This window comes from Periplaneta americana, chromosome 6, assembly GCF_040183065.1.
Source record: "Periplaneta americana isolate PAMFEO1 chromosome 6, P.americana_PAMFEO1_priV1, whole genome shotgun sequence".
Taxonomy (NCBI): Eukaryota; Metazoa; Arthropoda; class Insecta; order Blattodea; family Blattidae; genus Periplaneta; species Periplaneta americana.
The window spans coordinates 171,921,518-171,937,443 of NC_091122.1; the positions used below are offsets into that span (position 1 = coordinate 171,921,518).

General features: G+C 36.6%; 1 protein-coding gene across 1 annotated transcript in view; it reads left to right on the plus strand.

Annotated features, from left to right (window-relative positions):
• LOC138702040 (ninjurin-1-like) overlaps positions 1 to 9,887 on the plus strand; it is a 35,528-nt gene extending 25,641 nt beyond the window's left edge. The window contains exon 3 of the mRNA XM_069829551.1: positions 9,352 to 9,887. Within this exon, the coding sequence (XP_069685652.1) occupies positions 9,352 to 9,540 (189 nt within the window). The 3' untranslated portion in view covers positions 9,541 to 9,887. The remainder of the gene's footprint in view (positions 1 to 9,351) is intronic.
• The last annotated feature ends 6,039 nt before the right edge of the window (positions 9,888 to 15,926 follow it).

Genomic DNA, 15,926 nt, shown 5'->3' on the forward strand with positions numbered 1-15,926 from the left:
CAACTAAGCCTTCTTGACTAGTAATCGTTCATAGAGTTCATTGAAGATTGTATAGTTGGCACAACTGGCAACTAGAGAACAGTTCATCATAACACATTACTGCCATCTAGCGGAATATTTGTAATGATGAGGTGGTACAACAATACATTTTCGAGACAGTTTAGAATTTTTGGAAGTCAATTAATGTTTTATTGTATTAGAGTACTTTATTTCTTTTAATCTTTATATACTTTCTTCTAATCGTGTAATAGTCAATTAAATCCCACTCGAGTTTTGATTTTCTCTAGACAAATCAAAACCTCTAGCAAGATTATTATAGATAATTTTTGTCACATTTGTAAAAAACTACATACATGCATACATACATACATACATACATGCATACAGTAGAACCTCGATTATCCGTCACTCTATTAACCGATTGTCGGATTATCCGACTTTTTTTCTAGCTCCTATTATCTTTTTGCTGCAGCAAAAATATGAAGTACTGTAAGTTATGTTTCTACAGAAGATTATTACAAGCCTTTACTGTAACTACAAAGTATGCAGTAGAAATGCTTCGCTGTCAGCAACAAACATAATTACTTGTAAAATAATCACTACTTGCTTCCAAAGAAATTACCCCAAGAATTTCCACAAATCCGTGTACAATTTATTCAGTCCTTATTCCTACTATTCAAGTGGACGTACTGTATAACTTCTATGCAAATGTCTTTCACAGTTGTCAAAGAAAATGTATTGTGTTAATTATCAAAAAATTACAAATAATTGAGAAGTTTCGTAAAGAAGAAATTGTGGTTAATGCTGCTTCAGAGTAGAAAATTGGCGTACAACTGTAAGCGAATTTAAACAAAAAAAAAAACAAGGATAAAAAGTTTAAAGTACGTAAATCTACAACACGAGACTTAAAGTATTCCTATCTTTCCGCAGACAATCATCAAACATCAATCCTTGGCCCTTAAGCACCCGTCATTGACAACCGAACTTTTAATGAGCTCCTGATCCACTATACAGCACGTTAACACAAGACCACAAAGGAAATTACGAAATTGTGTATTATGCACTTAATTTATGAACATTTTTTATAGTACGGATTATCCGATTTTTTCGATTAACCGTTCAGTCCACCCCCCTTCATTACCACGGATAATAGAGGTTCTACTGTACATGCATACATACATACATACATACATACATACATACATACATACATACATACATACATACATACATACATACATACATACATACATACATACATACATACATACATACATACATACATACATACTGTACATGCATACGAGGGAGTGTCAAAAAGTAATCTTAATAATAGTTTTATTAATTGAATACTTACTTACTGGCTTTTAAGGAACCCGGAGGTTCATTGCCGCCCTCACATAAGCCCGCCATTGGTCCCTATCCTGAGCAAAATTAATCCATTCTCTATCAACATATCCCACCTCCCTCAAATCCATTTTAATATTATCTTCCCATCTAAGTCTATTGAATATGTACAATAAGACTACGAACACTTCATCACTTTTAACATAGTCCCAACTTCAATGCTAGTATTTCTGTTATACTATGTTGAAAAGTGATGAAGTGTTTTTAGTCTTATTGTACATATTCAATTAATGAAACAATTATTAAGGTTACGTTTTACACACACACATGTACATATACATAAATACACACATTTAAACACAAACACGTACACACACGTACAACGTAGCTGTTTAATTACTAATTAATTTAACAGCTTGAAAATCTCACATGTCTATTGATTACTCTAATATTTTCATATGAACAATCTCTATGTTATACCTTTCAATTTCTAAAGATTCATTAAAAAAAAGCGTCAATAAAATGACGAGAAAGTTGGAAAAAAGAAGGTAAACGTAATTTAAGCGCTAAAGTAATAAGTTAGCAGCTTTTACGTGTTCTACACATTTCCTGAACTGGAATATACTCGTATTATTCAATTTTATTATTAACATTAATGGAAATAAGGGACACCTTTTAACACTTCAGAAAAAAATATATTTATGTCTTTTCATTAATCCCCAAAATTAATATTTTAAATAAACTATTCTCTTAAACTAAAAATGTAATTTTAATTATAGGGGAGAGTCGGGTAGTATCGGACATCGGGTAATATCGGACAGTGAGTTTCTTTCATCTACCACACGATGATAGTACCTGATTGACATGGTTACGTTTCTGTGATGTCGTATAGAGAAACGTAACCATGTCATTCAGGTACTACCATATGGTGGTAGATGAAAGGAACGCACTGTCCGATACTACCCGATGTCCGATACTACCCGACTCTCCCCTAATATTAATAATAATATTATTTATTTTGTTTTTTTTATTTATGTTTTTGCTAGTAAGCTTCAAATGAATACAAGTTAATAAGAAATAATATAAACTAGCCCACAACTACGCAAATAAATCGTTCATTTTTACATTCATTATTTTTTCTGGGGAATTCCTCAAAATTCCAAATCAACCTGAATATAATTTCAGTAAATTACTAAGAATAAAATTACTCTATTGGTTTGGCCACCATCTGCATCCGAATTCAGTAACCACATTAAGGAGTCAGTACAAAAATGTCGTGTTGGTTAAGACCAACAACCTCTGGGCTAACCAAAGTTTAGAGCTTTTCCAAATCCTGTTCCACTTCTTCTTGGCATGTAATTTTAATTATAGGGGAGAGTCGGGTAGTATCGGACATCGGGTAATATCGGACAGAGAATTTCTTTCATCTACCACACGATGATAGTACCTGATTGACATGGTTACGTTTCTGTGATGTCGCATAGAGAAACGTAACCATGTCATTCAGGTACTACCATATGGTGGTAGATGAAAGAAACGCACTGTCAGATATTATCCGATGTCCGATACTACCCGACTCTCCCCTGATATTAATAACATTATAATTTATTTTATTGCTAGTAAGCTTCAAATGAATACAAGTTAATACGATATAATATAAACTAGCCCAATACTACGCAAATAAACGTTCATTTTTACATTCACCATTTTTTCTGGGGAATCCCTCAAAATTCCAAATCACCCTGAATATAATTACTCTATTCGATTGATCACCATCTGCATCCGAATTCAGTAGCCACATTAAGGAGTCAGTACAAAAATGTCGTGTTGGTTAAGACCAACAACCTCTGGCTAACCAAAGTTTAGAGCTTTTCCAAATCCTGTTCCACTTCTTCTTGGCATGTAATTTTAATTATAGGGGAGAGTCGGGTAGTATCGGACATCGGGTAATATCGGACAGTGAGTTTCTTTCATCTACCACACGATGATAGTACCTGATTGACATGGTTACGTTTCTGCGATGTCGCATAGAGAAATGTAACCATGTCATTCAGGTACTACCATATGGTGGTAGATGAAAGAAACGCACTGACAGATATTATCCGATGTCCAATACTACCCGACTCTCCCCTGATATTAATAATATTATTATTTATTTTATTGCTAGTAAGCTTCAAATGAATACAAGTTAATACGATATAATATAAACTAGCCCAATACTACGCAAATAAACGTTCATTTTTACATTCACCATTTTTTCTGGGGAATCCCTCAAAATTCCAAATCACCCTGAATATAATTACTCTATTCGATTGATCACCATCTGCATCCGAATTCAGTAACCACATTAAGGAGTCTGTACAAAAATGTCGTGTTGGTTAAGACCAACAACCTCTGGGCTAACCAAAGTTTAGAGCTTTTCCAAATCCTGTTCCACATCTTCGTGGCATGGCGCTCATCCACCTGGGCAACTTTATTACAAGGCCTGGCCACAAGCAGATTCCTTCCTCCCGGCACTCACAGTAATTGTATCACGTGAGCAGAGGCTCTTGATGCGACTCCTGCTCGTCACAGCTCATTATCACCATGTGATTAAATTACAGATAATACAAATGAACGTCGGTTCAGCAGTCCACGTCTTCGAGTTGTGTTCATCTGTAATCCATCACACATGCTTCTACGACACCTTACAAAGGCATTATCATTGACAACGGAATCACTAAGAAGACAGAAATATGTCTTCAGGCTAGTAAAATGCAGACAGTCAAGTCTGTGGCTGGTCTTCCATGTAGGAGGTTCGGGTTCGATCGCCGACATGGTCGTGAAGAAATTTGTGATGGACAATGGTACCAGTGTTGCCAACCTGTTGCTTACTTACAAATGGCTTTTAAGGAACCAGAAGGTTCATTTCCGCCCTCACATAAGCCCGCCATCGGTTCCTATCCTGAGCAAGAATAATCCAGTCTCTAGCATGATATCCCACCTCCCTCAAATAAATTTGAATAGTATCCTCCCATCTATGTCTCGGCCTCCATAAAGGTCTATTTCCCTCCGGTCTCCCAACTCACACTCTATATGCATGTCTGGATTCGCCCATACATGCTACATACCCTGCCCATCTCAAACGTCTGGATTTAATGTTCCTAATTATGTCAGGTGAAGAATACAATGTGTGCAGTTCTGTGTTGTGTAACTTCCTCCATTCTCCTGTAACTTCATCCCTCTTAGCCCCAAATATTTTCCTAAGAAACTTATTCTCAAATACCCTTAATCTCTGTTCCTCTCTCAAAGTGACAGTCCATGTTTCACAACCATACAGAACAACCGGTAATATAACTGTTTTATAAATTCTAACTTTCAGATTTTTCGACAGCAGACTAGATGACAAAAGCTTCTCAACCGAATAATAACAGGCATTTCTCATATTTATTCTGCGTTTAATTTCCTCCCCGGTGTCATTTATATTTGTTACTGTTGCTCCAAAATATTAAAATTTTTCCACCTCTTCGAAGGATAAATCTCCAATTTTTATATTTCCATTTCGTACAATATTCTGGTCATGAGACATAATCATATACTTTGTCTTTTCAGGATTTACTTCCAAACCTATCGCTTTACTTGCTTCCAGTAAAATTTCCGTGTTTTTCCTAACGGTTTGTGCATTTTCTCCCAACAAATTCACGTCATCCGCATAGACAAGAAGCTGATGTAACCCGTTCAATTCCAAACTCTGTCTGTTATCCTGAACTTTCCTAATGGCATATTCTAGAGCGAAGTTAGAAAGTAAAGGTGATAGTGCATCTCCTTTCTTTAGCCCGCAGTGAATTGGAAAAGCATCAGATGAAAACTGGCCTATACGGACTCTGCTGTACGTTTCACTGAGACTATCCTGAATGTAGGCAACACATAGAACACAGGAAACGGAAAAGTTATCTAGAACCAGGAAAACGCCTGGAATATAGTTAAGTACATCACTTGAAAGGCAGAATAGAAGACTAACTATAAGGCGTATATAGAGAGCTTGCAGGAAAAATCGCAATACGTTTTCGGCATGGTTGTACAAAATCACGTGTAGAAGCTCAATTCTTAAAGACGATCTGACGCTGTTTGATAGACTGACTCAACAGGCATGGAAGCAATGATCTTCAGTGACACGCACATAACGGTACAATAAATAGAAGTGCAGTTCGGAAATATATTGATTGCATCTTGTAAACAAGTGTCCAATTTTCAATGTATGTGGAGATACAGCTGTTTCAATGTTACTCATAAATACAGCGTGAGTATAAATGACTTCACTGATCATGAAAATTATTTGTGGACAAACGATTGAACGTAGAAAAATTTTATATATAGCAGTATATTGAGAAACTCTCCAAGTTTATAAACATACCTTATAGGTGCTCGATATGGGCTTCCTTTGTGTCCCTGCAGACATCAAGCCGGTAGTTCAATTCGTCCTCCGGTAATGGAGGTACAAAAACAGAGTCCTTAACATACCCCCAAAGGTAGAAGTCACACGGTGTTAAGTCAGGGGAACGTGGAGACCAGGACAAGAGCTGCATGTCGTCTCTCCTCGCGCGACCAATCCATCTGTTTGACAATCGGTCGTTCAGGAATGTCCGGACTTCGTTGTGGAAGTGAGGTGGAGCGCCATTTTGTTGATATGTGAAATCAGCACTATCACTCTCCAACTGTGGCATCAGCCACTCTTCTAAAATGTCCAGGTAAGAATGCCCTGACACAGTGGGTTCGAGAAAAAAGAAAGGGCCTTACACCTTGGACTTCGAAAGTGCAATGACAAAGACGACATGCATCTCTTGTCCTGGCCTCCACGTTCCCCTGACTTAACACCGTGTGACTTCTACCTGTGGGGGTATGTTAAAGACTCTGTTTTTGTACCTCCATTACCGGAAAATCTGCCAGAGCTACGCTCCCGCATCATCAACGCCATCGCTGCAATAGATATGGATACACTTAGCCGTGTGTGGGACGAATTGGACTACCGGCTTGATGTCTGCAGGGTCACAAGTGGAGCCCATAACGAGCACCTATAAGGTATGTTTAAAAACTTGGAGAGTTTCTTCATACACTTGTATATTTAATAATTTTTTTACGTTCAGTCGTTTGCCCACAAATAATTTTCGTAATCAGGGAAGTCATTTATACTCACAATGTAGTCTTTAGGATTGAAATAAAGATAAATGATTTAATGTTGCATTTATCATTGCATTTAGCGACGGAAATAAAACCAGAATTAGTATAGTCCGCGCTCTAACACAGCTACCAGTGAGGCACACTAGCTGGAAGTACACGGACTAATTCTCTAGCGTGCTGTTATCTTTCTTGCAACTAATTTTAAGTACACTTACGCCGTAGCCTTCTTCGTGGATGCGAATCTTAGGGGCCACGCTAGACTTTATAAAGTTTCCAACAGTCGCACGTGGCGCCGGCTTTTGTTTGTTGGCAACACTGCGAAGTCTTCCTCCTGGTGATCCCAATATATCCCCTCGCGAGTGTCACTTTTACTCTAACGTAAACAACCATTTTGGTATCCTTCCGCAGCAAGGAAAGTTGATTGGATCTTCACTGAACTAGTTCCGTGATCAGATGGGACGAAGTACAGTCGATACAAATATGAAATAGTATACACTGGCGAGAATAAAGGAAATAGTCTTAGGTTTTCTTTTGTGTAAGACATTGATCTGTATTCTACAATGTTTTAGATTTCACTCGTGTCAAGGAAAGTAAAATTTCGTACCTTCATCTTAATGAACAGGGACGGCAACTCGAGGGAAATTTCCCTATTACGGGGAAAGTGTACTTCTTTTTTAAGTTTAATTACACACACTTTAACATCTACAATAATCAGTCCGTCAAGTTAGCTCTGTGGTAGCGTGTCTGCCTCCAGACTAGTCGGTCAGGATTCGATTCCCAGCGGGATCAGAAATTTTCTTGTAAAATTTCTACCTCTCGACTAGGAGAGATGGTGGTGCAAAACTTCTAATCATTAAATTGTACATCAATATGCCTCGGTTAAATCCCAAATCTCTCCGCAGTCCATATAATGGGAAGGCATATGTCACTGTTGATAGTTATTCGTCCGTCGGATGGGGACGTTAAGCCTGGCGGCCCGCTTGGTGCTAGTTGACAGGAGTAGGCTACGTGCTGGCACCGGGTTTCCCCTTCTCCCTTCCTCACCTTCATCATCCTCACCCATTCCCTACACTACACTTACACTCACCCTAGTACAAGACATAACTTTTCACAGATACACAGATCCCGAATTTATTTCATAATTTATTTTATGCTCGACCATGCCGAAATGTAGCAATTATACACCTTATAGCAGTCCTTTAATGCATGTCACTAAAGTACACCTATTCATTAAAATTCAGGTTTTCGATTATTCTCGGATATGCAATCGAAAGACAACGAGGGAAACGTCACGGAGGCTGGAAATCCAATACTGTCGCAGAAGGTTTTGTTCTGTTATATCAAAATTAGTTCATGTTAATCTCTACATTACATCAAGGTCATTGACATTATTGTTCCTCGGAAAAAATCAATACTTTCGCGTCTGCGCACATCTCACAATTTACGAGCTATGCACAAGATCACTTCCGATCTTCAGTCAGATACAAATAAAATGAATACTTCTGAATAATTTTAAGTTAGAAGTATGGTCAAGCATAAAAAGTCGTATGAAACTTGCCTATAATGGTAATTAAGACGCCCGTTTCATAAACAAACACACCCGCGTCTTAATTACTATCATTATAGGCTCGTTGCATAATGTACTATTGTACAGTTTATAATGCTAAGATGCCATAAACTGTTGTATCCAACTCGTAGATAATCTTATTATGACACTCGTGAAAATTGTCGCACGAACGATAGTGCCATAATCATCAAGATTATCCACTTGTTGCATAAATAATTGTATCACAATATACTTACACAACTGATACACTTTAGAAGCAACAAAACAATATGGCAGAAAATGAGAGGCTCTGATTGATCGATCATGGAGTGATTTTACTACCGAAATTAAAGTAAATAAAGTGTAGTTCGCTTCCAACCGATCAGTTTATCATAGTCCCTGCTAAAATCTGCACTGGAAAATATCTTAATCCCATTTTTCATAATTTTGAAGAAAGTGCAGTTTGATTCTAGGCGATTCACTTAACAATGATTTAAGGGGTTAGGTAGGCTATAGCTTACAGCAGTAAAATTTTTGGAAATATTCAACATTTATTTCCTCCCTTACTGTATCTTGTACAATAATAAAAATTGGTATGTGTAAAACACTGTGATTCTGCTATATGAAAAAAATATTTTTACGATTTAAAAAGTTATTTATATACCTTTTTTAATTGATAATGGTGGGAGTTCACTCTACAGTGATGAAACGTTTTCCTTCTTATCTCATAAACTTGTTAACTTTTTTCATGTTCTCTCTCTTTTATTTTATTACTGAAACTCATGTCTACAATATCATGCTCTTTCAACTACATTCCTTCATAAATAATATACTTTTTATTTTGTGTTAGAAGAAAATACTGATATTTGACCATTTTGTAAATGAATTTATTTTTTTTATCAGCCAATCTATCAAAGGTTGAGAAGTGATCTTGCATCATATTGTAGATATGACATACAAATTTCATCACAGAATGTTGGATAGTTTTTTAGTTATGTGGGAAACGCTTCATCACTGCACAGTGAACTGAATTTGGGGGGGGGGGAGGGGAACATGTAAATAATTTTTTTTAATCGTAAAAATATTTTTTTTTCATATAGCAGAAGGACAGTGTTTTACACATATTAATTTTCATTATTGTACAAGATACAGTAATGGAGAAAAAAAAATGTTGAATATTTTCAAAATTTTACTGCTGTAAGCTGTACCTAACCCCTTAAGCAGGAATATGAAGCGAAATAATGGCTAGTTCAAATTGTACATCACGCCATGAATTCACACTGTATTGTTTGTGTTTGCAGATAATAAGAGGCATCCTGAACGTGACCCTAGGAGTGCTTTACAACATTGGAGAAGAAGATCACCAGGTGTCCGCCACAGTACTCAACAACATAGTTATGGCGTTAGGTGCCTTGAGTACAATTATCAACACAATTGCCTCTGGGTTCGATATGAGCACTAAAATAGCCGACGGAACGATACACTTATAAAACTGACCTATACTTTAAGAAATTCGTTGATAACGTTTACTTTATACAAAACTATCGCCGTCAAGGGAGAATGAGACAAAATTTTGAGTTAGCATTGACTCTATAAACAAATTAAAACTTAATTTTCCAACGCTATTCTGAAATATGTTATATTCTATGTAAATACTCTCTTTTTGACGTCATAGTGAAACGTGCAATGTGCCAGCATCACTGATAAGTCATGGAGGATAACTGATAACAGTAACATCGCCTTCGTGTACTGCAATGCGAAGAAACAAATATGTGCATGTAATCTGATAAAATAAGGTGCATATGTGAATAATAAACGAGACTGATTTTCTTCTTAAGCATGGTCTTAATTTTGTGTGTTTAAAGTTTCATCGGCGTAGCTCAGTTGTAAGGAATTGTCGATGTAAACTTCAATGGGGCAATTGGAAAGAGAAACATATAAAAGGTATGCGAAAACACGTATTTATCAAGGGAAATATGAGCTGAGCTCTATGTGAGCTCCAAACATGTTGGCCAACTTAATGTCAAGCCACTTCCTTTGTATTGTCGGACCATCGGATCTGTGCCCCCGTAAGATATGCGAACTGAACCCTAATTCCTTCTCAGCCTCGGTAATTCATTTCTCTTCCTGCATTCCTATCTCCCCCCCCCCTACTCAAAATTTTTAGCCTTCTTGCGGGACAGTTTATTTGCACTTGCAGTCCAGTGTTGTCAATTCAATATAACATTGTAGTACGGAGTGGCAAAAGAAATATTATTACGCAAGTACGTAATAGCATTTTGCGATGAAGAGAAACAAACAGGTCAATATCTATTTCCTATAAATAAGGCAACGAAAATAGCAGCTGCGATCATAGATGAGGCTTATCTTATTTCAATTGATTACGTATTAAAATTACTTACTTAACTAATACAACATGTTATGTAATTTATATAAGCAGGTCAGAGGCCTAATGAAGAAAATCAGGAGAGAGGGAGTCTGTGCAGAGATGAAAAGCTAGAATAGCCAGGGAAGAACAGGCTAAGGGAACCTTTAATTCTTGTAGATGATATGAACCGATGTATATTTTAAGAAGAAAGATAAAAGAATTTTATACCGTTCAGAAAGAAGTTCCGACATTGAAGATATTATTGAAGGTTGCGAGAGAAGCAATATTTACAAGGTTGGAGAGAAACGCTACGGAAAGTATGTATGTATTTATTCACACTGCAGTGGGTATATACCCAGTGGCAGTGGTAACTAATTACACTCAGTAATGACAATAATAAATTCATTAATTAAAAATACAATTAATAATACTAATAATTAATACTAACAATAATTAACAACAACAACAGGGAATATACTAAATTAAATGAAACGATCACTTAAAATAACATTTGAAATAAATCTAATTTGTATCTTAAAACTAAGATCGAACTAAAACCCACGAGTATGATATGTTCATATCTCCACAAGTACCTTTCAAATTACACTCATTTCGCTGTCAACTCACTCACTGCACTGGAACTACGACACATTTCACTGATTCTATCCTGATTTCACTAACACTTCAAAAACATTTCACTGTTCAAATACTATGCACTGCCACTATAAACTATAAAGCTTCACTGACAGGAACACGTTTCACTTACACAGCACACTTCACTGACACGACATACTTCTTCACTGATATAACACACTTCACTGACACAACAAAATTCTTCACTGATACAACACTTCAATAACAAAATATCATTTACACCCTTTAAATACTGTGTATAATTACAGTCTATTAGTAAGGTCCTTATGCCTATTTTTAAATACATTTTTGGTTGTTGGTAAAGCCTTTAGTATGTCTGCAGGTAAAGCATTCCAGTCCCTGATAGTATGATTGAGAAAAGAAAACTTTCCAGTGTCCGTCCTCTGCCTTCTTTCCCTCAATTTATATGAGTGGTCGCTGCTTGAAGAGTAATTTGGCGGCTGCAACCTATTTTTTATTTCTCTCCAGGCAGGCTCACCTCTGTATGTTTTGAACAGTGCGCATAATCGAATTCGCGTTCTCCTCTCCGTGAGTGTGTCCCATTTTAATGGTGAATTTTTCCGACAACACTTGAGAGCCCGTTTTTTAATCTTTTCCAGTGTCTTAATAGTGCTTCGAGACATGGGATTTAGGTTTAAAATATGTAGAAATACAAGATGTATTTTGATTGAAAGAAATTATACTGTAGCCATTATTATTATTAGCATGGAGGACCAATTATTTATGACACAGTTCGACGGAAGTTTGGCAACATCCCTATTCGGCAAGGTTCGTGGTTTGCTGTTTGACGTGGTGGAGGAAAGCGGGTGGAATGGAGTGAGTACAGGCGTTAACTTTTTCAAGAACGACGACAGCGCTGAAGGGGCACAGATCCGATGGTCCGACTATATTATGCAGGAAACATGCCGTCAAGGAATCAAATAACGTTCTGTTTATTAGAATGGCCCACTGCGATACATTTTTGAACAGATCTTGATGAGTATAACTGAAAATTTGAACAATAAATACATCATGTCATTTAAAAAGCAATGTTAGTACTTGTATCTCATTAATAAATAACGCTACAAGGTTGTCTCGCCATTTGTATTATTTCCCCTTTTTAGTTGTACTTCTTTTGTATAAAACAATTTCTCATTTGATGCTTGCGTACAAAGTTATTTTGGGGTGGTCAAGATAAATGGGAGACCATGCCTACAAGATGGAAGTGAAATAACCTTGCAGATTGAAAGGGACGACAAGGTACACTTAAATGAATAGAAAACCTGTATTACATTTTGTGATTAAATGCATGGTTAATTAGAAAATTAAGTTTCAAGTTTCAGCAGTCTGGTAACATCGCCGCTAAAACAGTGCTCTTTCTTCTCGTATTACAGACGTAAGAGGTGAACGAACTCAGGTCTATTTCCCTAGCTGAGCTCCCTCCTACATCCCTCTCTGACTACAACGTCGCAATCTGTTCGCATCGTTCAGTGACTTGAAATTAGTGATTTTTAAATTAGCCTAAATTTACACGAAAACCGCTATTGAAATACGCCATAGGGATAAATGATTCTTTATTAGATTTTCTATCGATGTGGACAAAAATCACGATCCTACTCGCAATAGTTACCAAATTAGAGGTTGTTAAACATTTGAAGAAAAAAAAAACTTTTTTTTCTGAAAAAACTATGGCCTTCCACCAATATGGTATTACACTATTTTGTTACGCACAACATGAGCTATTCGCTCTGAAAATCTGCAGGGTTATTTCGCTTCCACCTTGTATTTTTTTTTAGTCGGCTATTTTACGACGCTTAATCAACAGCTTAGGTTATTTAGCGTCTGAATGAGATGAAGGTGATAATGCCGGTGAAATGAGTCCGGGGTCCAACACCGAAAGTTACCCAGCATTTGCTCATATTGGGTTGAGGGAAAACCCCGGTAAAAACCTCAACCAGGTAACTTGCCCCGACCGGGAATCGAACCCGGGCCACCTGGTTTCGCGGCCAGACGCGCTAACCATTACTCCACAGGTATAGACTCCACCCTGTCTATATATATATATATATATATATATTTATTTATATTTATATTATATATATATATATATATATATATATATATATATATATATATATATACCTATTCTTCACTTCCTTCTTATTATAGTTCGGTATTTTGTATTCGATTAACGATTACATGATTACAGTTACAATTATTAAAGTTACTATCATAAGTGTGAAACAAGTTAAAAATTAGTTTCAACATAATGTTTGAAATGATATAAAGTTAGAATTTATAAAACATTTATATTACAGATTATTCTGTATGGTTGTGAAACTTGGACTCTCACTTTGAGAGAGGAACAGAGGTTAAGAGTGTTTGAGAGTAAGATTCTTAGGAAAATATTTGGGGCTAAGCGGGATGAAGTTATAGGAGAATGGATAAAGTTACACAACGCAGAACTGCACGCATTGTATTCTTCACCTGACATAATTAGGAACATTAAATCCAGACGTTTGAGATAGGCAGGGCACGTACTACGTACGGGCGAATCCAGAAATGCATATAGAGAGTTAGTTGGAACGCCGGAGGGAAAAAGACCTTTAGGGAAGCCGAGACGTAGATGGGAGGATAATATTCAAATGGATTTGAGGGAGGTGGGATATGATGATAGAGACTGGATTAATCTTGCACAGGATAGGGACCGATAGCGGGCTTATGTGAAGGCAGCAATGAACCTGAGGGTTCCTTAAAAGCCATTTGTAAGTAAGTAAATATATCTCTCCCACCCTGTATAATATATGCTTATGTTGGGACCTCGATCATTATATTTTAAGCTTGTTTTTTCTCAATGCCAATCATTGTCTAAAAACTTGTGATATTGTGCATATCACCTGAAAATTCGCTCATTAGGTAGACGAGTGCATAAAAAAATAGGCTTGTCTTTTCATAAAAATGAACGGAAATCGTTTTGGGATCATACTCTTCAATTTTAATTAAAAATCAAACGAGGATTCCTTTCTCTTTTTTTGGGAGCAATGATGAAGTTCCCCTGAAAAATGGGAATTTTCCTCGCCTTACTACCAATGCCCCGAGATCACCCAACGAGTCATCACAATGGTGATAGAGATGAACTACACACACCATGCCCCATAAACGCTTTCTACGCCGCAGAAATGTCCAGAGTTTCATAAACTTTTTTATTCACGTATGTCACATGCTCGTCCCATTTCATTCAATTGCTGCAGGGTCTCTTTGAGAGCAAGGAAACAATGAGGCTTCTAATTATGTAATGCTCCCGATTCCACTGTTTTCCCTCCAGTGCAGTTGTTTTAATTTATTCGTGATCAAGCAGCAACCCGCGAAGCAACACTACAAACAGAAAGGGTTGTTTTGCAATAGTGCCGAGGTAGGGGTTCGTGGTAGCATCATCGCTTTGCTTTGTAAGCAGAGGGGTATTGATTTACGTCCATCCCTTTCAAACGCCCAAATATGCCCTAGCTAATACCTACAGAATGGGGCCAAATGATACGAATACATTCGAAAAAGTTCAACTGTTCAAATGTTGTGTACTTTACTTCAGAGAAGAAACAGTAGTGAAAGGGATATGTTCTTTTAGACTAACAGATAAAAAAGAGGACCGATATCCGAACAGTTAGGACAGCGATTTTCAGTCGTTGTGCCACTAAGGCCCGATTGTATAAACCATTTAATCTTAGATCAGAGGTTAAATTGATCCTTGTTTCAGCTGAACTTGGAATTTTGTGTTTTATAAAGTCTAATCTGAGATTAATTTGTCTCGAACTAAAGTCAACTTTGACTGAAGAAATTTCTCCGATTAAGTTGGATGATCCAAGTTCAGTTATTTCTTTTCTGTTTGAAATATACGAGTGACAGATTGTGCAAATAAAATATTCATTATTATTAATATTAATAGATATGATAGGTACATTTATATATATTTCTTTCAATTTCTTGCCTTAATACACAAACAATCTTATATTTTATAAGGCTCTATCGTGTTCAGCAGTATCAAATAACATAACCTATAATTATATTATGTTTATAACAACCATTAATTATTAATGGATATGATAGGTACATTCATAAATGTTCAATTAACTGTATTATTAAACGAAAAGTGTCGTTTTATAAAGCTTTATTATGTTTAGCAGTATGAAACACCATAACATGATAACAACTCGGAGAACAGTCAACCTTCTTCTTATTGTCTGCTATTATTTACATTGCACAAAAAACCAGTGTTTCCAACAGAGTGTAATACGGAAAGTCGCCAAAAAGTAGTTGTAAAGTCGCTAGATTTCTCATTATCAACAAAGAAATATTAAATTTTGTCACTATGGGGTGCTAAAAAGGTCACTAAATCCCTATTTAAGCAATATAAAAGTTAAAAGAAATTGTTGTTGAAAAAGAGTTAAAGTCGCTAGATTGGCAACACTGAACAAACCTGTCCGCGCATCACGTATTTCACCTGTTTATGCGATGTTGCCAAATCCTTTTCACGTGAACTTAGATTGCATTTGAACCAAGGTAATTTGATCGCAGAAAAGTTTTATACAATAGAAGAAGTGTCTGAACTCGGTTCACTTTTCGATCTTCGATCAAAGTTGATCTTAGTCAGGGAGTTTTATACAATTGGGCCTAAAGGTCCGCAATTGTGTTTCTGGAGTTTGGGATAAGGTGACCTCTACGGTGGCAGAGTCATCAGACATCCAGTCTGTCACGCAGGCGGTCCGTGTTCGAGTCCCGGTCAGGTCTGGAATTTTTCATTGAAAATCCATAGTGACACTTGTGGCGGACAAGTTTTTTTTTTTTTCAGTTGGTTATTTCAGTTGTATCAACTACTAGGTT